Here is an 8,160-nt window from a genome sequence, read left to right as displayed (position 1 = left end):
ATGCATATTTATTTATATTTAGTGGCTTAAATGACATTAGTGTTGGCAGCGTGCTGTCGCCATTTTGTTGTGTGCTAGAGAGGTAGATAAATATGAGATTTTTTTTAAAAAGATAGATATTCTCCAAGTGTCTATTTATAGAATATAGAATAATAATATAGTAATAATTTAAAATGAAAAATAAAATAAAATAATAATAAAATAAATTATAAAAAAAAAGTCCAAGAGATGGCAGTGTGGTATTTCCATGTTGTCCATTGTAGAAATGGGCTGTTCTTGTATTTGAACTCTAAAGGAAATGGCTTTCAGAAGTTTATGACGTTCACAATGGAGAAGACGGTAAGATGTGAGCTGGCTACAACTTGCAATCTGTTTTTGCTTTAAATGTTTATTTTTGGTATTTAATTGTTCTGCGGTTAAAGATTTGCGAGGTAATGAAGCTGATCGATACTGTGATGTCTGTAGAAAATGTATCTGAGCTTAAAAAAAGACATTGAGGGAGATTTACGAAGCAAAATGTGCAAGAATTCCTGCACAAATTGAACCAAAAAGCGGTACATGATGTGCGCCAAATTTATGAAGTGTTTTAGACAGTTTTTGCACCTTTCTTGGCAATTTTGTAAAGTTTCTAGCTAAATACACCGGATTTAGAAAAAAAAAAATAATATATATATATATAATTTTATTTTTTTAACAAAATTCTGGTGGCATAAGAAAAAGAAAAATATCTAACATGTCCTGCAAGATGCACCAAACTTATCATATTCGGTAAACCACTAGGATAAATGTGTCGCCGTTTTTACGTCTTGTCTAGTTTTCTACTTTCTAACTTTAAGACAGTGTTAAATTTTCCCCATTGACTGGATTTGCACTGATAAAATGCAAACAACTATGTGCCGTAAAAAAAATAAAAAATTATCTTTTTATTTTTTTTATGTATTATATTGTGAGTGTCTATGACTTTACATTTTTTATAGAAAATTTGGGAAAGCCGATATGAATTTTAAAGTGATGTTTTAGGTTTAGACTCTGAGCAGTGATTTTATCAAAATCGTTTACAGAATTCTGAGCTTTATTTCTCTTGTGGCTTATTGATATTGTGTGATACTTTGTTACCCACGTATTATCTATTGTATTTCTAACAGCGTATTTAATATGGGAAGTAATGTTTAAAAAAATTCCCATGGGATTGAATGATAAAGCATTAAAAAAAGACCAATTGAAAAATTCATAGAATTTACAGAATAAAAAAAAAGTAATGATAATTTGACTTTATATCGAGATATTTTTGTACATATTCTAATAATTAAGACATTTACATTATTTGAATTAATTCAAAATTTTGGTTTTCTAAAAACATCTTATGCTTCATTCTTTAAATCAGAATGTCAGTTCTAAAAATTTTGGAAAGTTTGTGCTTGTTATTTGATTCTGTATCCATTCCTGCAAAAAAACTGCACTTTTTTTTTAGCGTTTCAAACTGTTTTACATGCATATTTGGTGATTTTATTATTTTTGACATTTTGTGATTGTGTTTTCCTGACATTATTTAAATCTTATAGAAAAGTTTATGGAATAAATGTTAAAAAAAACAAAAAACATACGATTCCTAAAGCATGCGTTTTGAAAAAAATGCCACTGACACAAAAATGCTAATGTGTCAATCTAGTCTAAAACTGTTTTGCAGAGGAGTATTGTGTTAGAAATAAAAATCTCATGTAAGATATAAAATTACCAATATTTTGACTTTTATAACTATTATTATTATTATTATTATTATTACTGCGATTATTGCTATTAGTTACATCTTTTAATACAGCCAATCTCTCGATTATTTTTGTACATTTTGTCATTTTTTTCCCCGTCATTTTTTTGGTGTGTGTAGGGGGGGGGGGGGGTTGTTTTTATGATGTTTACCATGCAGTAAACATGACATATTAGCTATATTACCATTACGGTGATATTTTCTTTTTGTCTTCTTTTGTCCCAGACCACCATGATGACTAACAGAGTTTGCTGCCCAGACACCATTTTTTCTATATGCGGCCCACTTACCCAGCCGAGTTTGAGACCCCTGCTCTATACCAACACAAATTCAGACCCATAAATACGGTAAATTCAGACACCAAACCCCCAAATTATGACCCTAGACCCCCTAAGTAAATTTAGACTCCAGACCAGACACTTAAATATATTCAGACCCCAGACAGACCTCCAAATTAAATCATACATCAGAGCAGACCCGTAAAAAAAAATTCACATACCAGACCCCTAATTAACCTCAGATCCCAGACCAGACCCCTAAATTAATTCAGACACCAGACCCCTCAATAACTTCAGACCCGGACCAGGGCCGGCCTTAGGATAGATGGTGCACCCCGCAAAATTATCTTTCGGCAAACCACCCCATCATAAAAAAAAATGCCCCATAAAAAAGTATAATGCCCCCCACAGTATAATGCCCTTCTTAGTGCCCCCACACAGTATAATGCCCCATTTAGTGCCCCCCCACAGTATAATGTCCCCTAAGTACCCTCACACAGTATAATGCCCCCCACTCACTATAATGCCCATTTAATGCCCCCACACAGTATAATGCCCCCACACAGTATAATGCCCCCACACAGTATAATGCCCCTTTAGTGCCCCATACAGTATAATGCCCCATACAGTATAATGCCCCATAGCTGCCACCATACAGTATAATAATAATAATAATAATAATAATAATAATAATAATATTTAACCCCTTCCCTCTTTAGCCACTTTTGACCTTCCTGACAGAGCCTCATTTTTCAAATCTGACATGGTACACTCTATGTGGTAATAACGTCGGAATGCTTTTACCTATCCAAGCGATTCTGAGATTGTTACTGGCAAAATTTGTAATTGTGAAAAACACCAAAATTTAGCGAAAAAAATGCAAAAATTAGCATTTTTCTCAACTTAAATTTATCTGCTTGTCAGACAGGCAGTTATAACAAACAAAATTGTTCCTAATTAACATCACCCATATGTCTACATTAGATTGGCATTGTTTTTTGAACATCCCTTTATTTTTCTAGGACGTTACAAGGCTTTGAACTTTAGCAGCAATTTCTCACATTTTCAAGAAAATTTCAAAAGACTATTTTTACAGGGGCCAGTTCAGTTGTGAAGTGGCTTTGAGGGCCTTATATATTAGAAACCCCCTATAAGTCACCCCATTTTAAAAACTTCACCCTTCAAAGTATTCGAAACCGCATTTAGAAAATTTCTTAACCCTTTAAACTTTTCACAGGAATTAAAGCAACGTAGGGGTGAAATTTACAAATTTCATATTTTTTTGCAGAAATTAATTTTGAATCCAATTTTCTTTATAACACACACAGTTTTACCAGAGAAACACAACTCAATATTTATTACCCAGGTTCTGCAGTTTTAGGAAATATCCCACAAGTGGCCGTAGCGTGCTACTGGACTGAAGCACCGGCCTCAGAAGCAAAGGAGCACCTAGTGGATTTTGGTGCATTATTTTTATTCTAATATATTTTAGGCACCATGTCAGGTTTAAAGGGCTCTTGCGGTGCCAAAACAGTGGAAATCCCCCAAAAGTGATCCCATTTGGGAAACTACACACCTCAAGGAAATTATCTAGGGGTATAGTGAGCGTTTTGACCACACAGGTTTTTTACAGAAATTATTGGAAGTAGGCCCTGAAAATAAAAATCTACATTTTTTTAAAAAAAATGTAGGTTTAGATAATTTTTTCTCACTTCCACAAGGACTGAAGGAGAAAAAGCACCACAAAATTTGTAAAGCAATTTCTCCCGAATAAAACAATACTCTACATGTGGTAATAAACGGCTGTTTGGACACACGGCAGGGCTTAGAAGGGAAAGAGCGCTATTTGGCTTTTTGAGATCACATTTAGCAGGAATGGTTTGTGGAGGCCATGTCATATTTGCAGAGCCCATGAGGGGACAAAGCAATGAAAACGCCCAAAAAGTGACTCCATTTAGGAAACTACACCTCTTAAGCATTTTTACCCCACAGGTCTTTTCCATAAATGAATGCGCTGCGGATGGTGCAAATTAAAAATTTATATTTTTCCCTAGATATGCCATTTCAGTCAAATATGTCGTGCCCAGCTTATGCCACTCGAGATACACACCCCAAAAATTGTTAAAAGGGTTCTCCCGGGTATGGCGATGCCATATATGTGGAAGGAAACTGCTGTTTGGGCACACTGTAGGGTTCAGATGGGAGAGAGCGCCATTTGGCTTTTGGAGCGTGGATTTTGCTTGGTAGTAGTTTTGTTTGAGTATTACTGGTGTTTCCGTTTATAATGTCGGGGTACATGTAAGGCGGGCGGAGTATATAAGGGGCATAGTCAGGTGGTATAATAATGGGGTAAAAAAACAATAAAATAATCCATAGATGTGTGTTACGCAGTGAGGCAATCCTTTCTGCACAGGTCGGTGTTGCACTGATATATGGCGTCCTTTCTTATCCCCCTTTTGGTCCACACTCCGCACCTTTGCAGTTTGGGGAATTTTGCTGGGAAGTGTTGTCCTGGTATAATACGGGCACCGTCGCTTCCAGCGGATATATTTGGACCCTCCCCTTCCTGGTTCCCTAGTTTTAGGTCCTTGATAAATCGCCTCTTGAAACAGAAGAAATGTTCCCCTCGGACCTGCATAACTGCATATTTTTTATTTCCTGACTTATTGGAGCCATAATTTAATTTTTTCATAGACGTAGCGGTATGAGGGTTGGTTTCTTATGGGATGAGCTGTAGCGATTATTGGTACCATTTTGGGGTACATGCGACTTTTTGATCACCTTTTATCCTATTTTTTGGGATGCCAGGTAAACAAAAAACCGCAATTCTGGCACAGCTTTTTTTATACAGCGTTCACCATGCGTTATAAATTACATGTTATCTTTATTCTGCGGGTCAGTACGATTCCGGCGATACCTAATTTATAGAACTTTTTTATATTTACAACTTTTTGCACAATAAAATTACTTTTATAAAAAGAATGTATTTTTTCTGTCGCCAAGTTGTGAGAACCATAACTTTTTAATTTTTTTGTCGCTGGAGTTGTATGAGGGATTTTTTTTTTTGCGGGACGAGCTATAGTTTCTATAGGTACCATTTTTAGATACATGCGACTTTTTGATCACTTTTTATTCCAATATTTGTAGGGCAAAGTGACCAGAAAACAGAAACTCTGGTATAGTTTTTTACGGCTTTTTTTATGCTGTTCACCGCGTGAAATAAATAATATAATATTTTCATACCTCAGGTCGTTACGGTCACGGCGATACCAAATACGTATGGTTTATTATTTTTTTCAATAATAAAGCATTTGATAAGGGAAAAAGGGGGATTGTGTTTTATTTTATTACTTGAAGCTTTTATTGTTTTCAAACTTTTATTTTTTTCACTTTTTTTACACTTTTTTATACTTTTTTTTTTATACACTTTTATTCAAGTCCCACTAGGAGACTTGACGGTCCAACTGTCTGATGTTTTTTTTCGAATACATTGCACTACCTACGTAGTGCAATGTATTAGATCTGTCAGTTATTCACTGACAGCAAGCCGATTAGGCTTCGCCTCCCGGCGGGGCCTAATCGGCTCCCGTAATGGCAGAGCAGGAGGCCATTGTGTCTCCTGTTGCAATAGCAGCAGTCGCCAGTCCTGATTGTCTGTCAGGGCTGGCGATCTGCTAGCAACCGCTATGATGCAGCAATCGCTTTCGATTGCTGCATCGAAGGGGTTAATGGCAGGGATCGGAGCTAGCTCTGGTTCCTGCCATTACAGGTGGATGTCAGCTGTAACATGCAGCTGACTTCCACTGCTGATGACGCCGGATCAGATCCTGAGCCGGCGCCATCTTGCCGGCGGCTACGGAAGCCGATCAGGCTCCGCCGCCTGGCGGATCTTGACTGGCTTTCGTGCTAGGCAGACCGGGAGGCCAGATATTAGGCCTCCGGTTGCCATTGCAGCCACCGGAAGCCCGGCAATTTCATTGCCGGGGTTCCGATGAGCTGCAAACACCTTAAGTGCAGCACTCGCGTTTGAGCGCTGCATTTAAGGGGTTAATGGCGGGGATCGAAGCTAATTTCGGTCCCCGCCATTACAGCCGGATGTCAGCTGTAAGATACAGCTGAGATCCGGCGATGATGGCACCGACTCAGCTTCTGAGCCGGTGCCAAACATTTGGCGTATGGATACGGCAATTTGCGGGAAGTCATAGCTTTCCATGGCGTACCCATACGGCAAATGTCGGGAAGGGGTTAATAATAGAATATATTATAACCCCTTTAAGGACACAGTATTTTGTCCTCTAAGTGTGTCCACACAGTATAATGCCCCTTAAGTGCCACACACAGTATATTGCCCCCTGTAGTGCCACTACACAGTATAATGTCCCCTCAGTGGCTCCCACACAGTATAATTCCCCCTTCCTTGGGTGCCACACACAGCCACTCCTTGTAGATAGTGCCCCACTGTAGATTGTGCCATACAGCCCCCTGTAGATTCTGCCATACAGCCCCCTGTAGATAGTGCCATACAGCCCCTACCTCCCCATTGTAGATAGTGCCATACAGGCCCCCTCCTCCCCTTTTAGACAGTGCCCCCACCTCCCCCTTGTAGATAGTGCCATTCAGCCCCCCACCTCCCACTTGTACATAGTGTCATACAGCCCCCTCCTCGCCTTGTAGACAGTGCCCCCCACTTCCTCCTTGTACATAGTGCCATACAGCCCCCCCCACCTCCCACTTGTACATAGTGCCATACAGCCCCCCTCCTCCCCTTGTAGATAGTGCCCCCACCTCCCCCTTGTAGATAGCACCATAAGCCCCTTACCTCCACCTTGTAGATAGTGCCATACAGCCCCCCACCTTCCACTTATACATTGTGCCATACAGCCCCCCTCCTCCCCTTGTAGACAGTAGCCCCCACCTCCCTCTTGTAGATAGCACCATACATCCCCCCACCTCCCCCTCGTAGACAGTGACATGCAGCCCCCCACCTCCCCCTTGTAGACAGTGCCCCTCAAACAAATAAAACAAAAAAATTACCTAGGCCCCGTTCCCGCGACGAACTGAGCTGCTCCACAACACTGGCGGGATCCTTGCGTAGGCCGGCAGGATCCTGTGATGTCATCACACCGGCCTGTGCAGGGATACCTCCCTGGTCTGCCATAGAGTTCAATAGTATCTGCATCCTAAGGACGCAGATACTATTGAATGTGGCGTGTCTACCACTGTAGCAGCCATAGCGGCACCACAGGCATGGCGGGCCCCGTAGCAGCCGCGATGGCTGCTACAGTGGTAGTTACGCCACTGAGCAGAGGAGCGCCTGGGCGGAATGGCAGCTTCAGAATCACAAGCAGGGGAAGAGAGCCAGCTAGGCTAATAGTAATTAAAAGTAAAGAACTAATAGTAATATTAATAATAATAATAATAATAATAACAATAAAATAATAATAATGATAATCATCATAATAATTGAAATGATAATAACTGTAGTGATAAATATAATAATAATTCATGACCTTTTTTCATGTAGAACATAAACAGTGAAGTCACGCAATGTCATAAAATACGGTCATTAATTATTTAGTAAATCTGGGCCCTGCATGTCGTTTTTTTCATCACATTGTTTGACCCAGTAACGATTTTGCTGTATGAATATTGTACTATTTGTGGAATACATTTCCTGGCACACTTTCCTTTGTAGCACATGCATCATCTTTTAGGTTCATATGGCAAACAAAACAGGATATTATATTTTCTGCATGAGCTTTATAAATGCTTATTGTGCATTATTTCGGTTTTTCAAAAACGTATTTGTCAAAAAACAGCGCTAATAAAAATTTGTGTTAAGTTATATTCTCATTTTTGGACCCGTTCAGTACATACATTTCTATTTGTCCGGCACCATTTAAAAATAGGGGAAAAGGCCATTCAAAGGGGTATTCAGAATAGCAAAACAGTCCCTCAAAGGTGTAACTGTAAGCTCTTGGGCACCAATGAAAAATCGCCAAGAGGGCCCGCATCTACCATGTTTTTTGTGGTGTTTCATAGGACTACAGCCAGGTAACACTATAACATTATCTGTAATCAGAGAGCTATCCCTGTGGGTTATTTGTGGTGTTACAT

At 39.3% G+C, this 8,160-nt stretch overlaps 1 protein-coding gene across 2 annotated transcripts in view; it reads left to right on the top strand.

Annotated features, from left to right (window-relative positions):
- Nucleotides 1-323: 323 nt before the first annotated feature.
- The window catches only part of LOC142743671 (OX-2 membrane glycoprotein-like), a 31,004-nt gene continuing 23,167 nt past the window's right edge, over nt 324-8,160 (top strand). For both annotated transcript variants that reach the window (XM_075854652.1, XM_075854651.1), the window contains exon 1: nt 324-339. In XM_075854652.1, the coding sequence (XP_075710767.1) occupies nt 328-339 (12 nt within the window). In that variant the 5' untranslated portion in view covers nt 324-327. The remainder of the gene's footprint in view (nt 340-8,160) is intronic.

The sequence above is a fragment of the Rhinoderma darwinii genome, chromosome 2 (assembly GCF_050947455.1).
Source record: "Rhinoderma darwinii isolate aRhiDar2 chromosome 2, aRhiDar2.hap1, whole genome shotgun sequence".
Lineage (NCBI taxonomy): Eukaryota > Metazoa > Chordata > Amphibia > Anura > Rhinodermatidae > Rhinoderma > Rhinoderma darwinii.
This window is presented reverse-complemented; position numbering and strand designations above follow the sequence as displayed.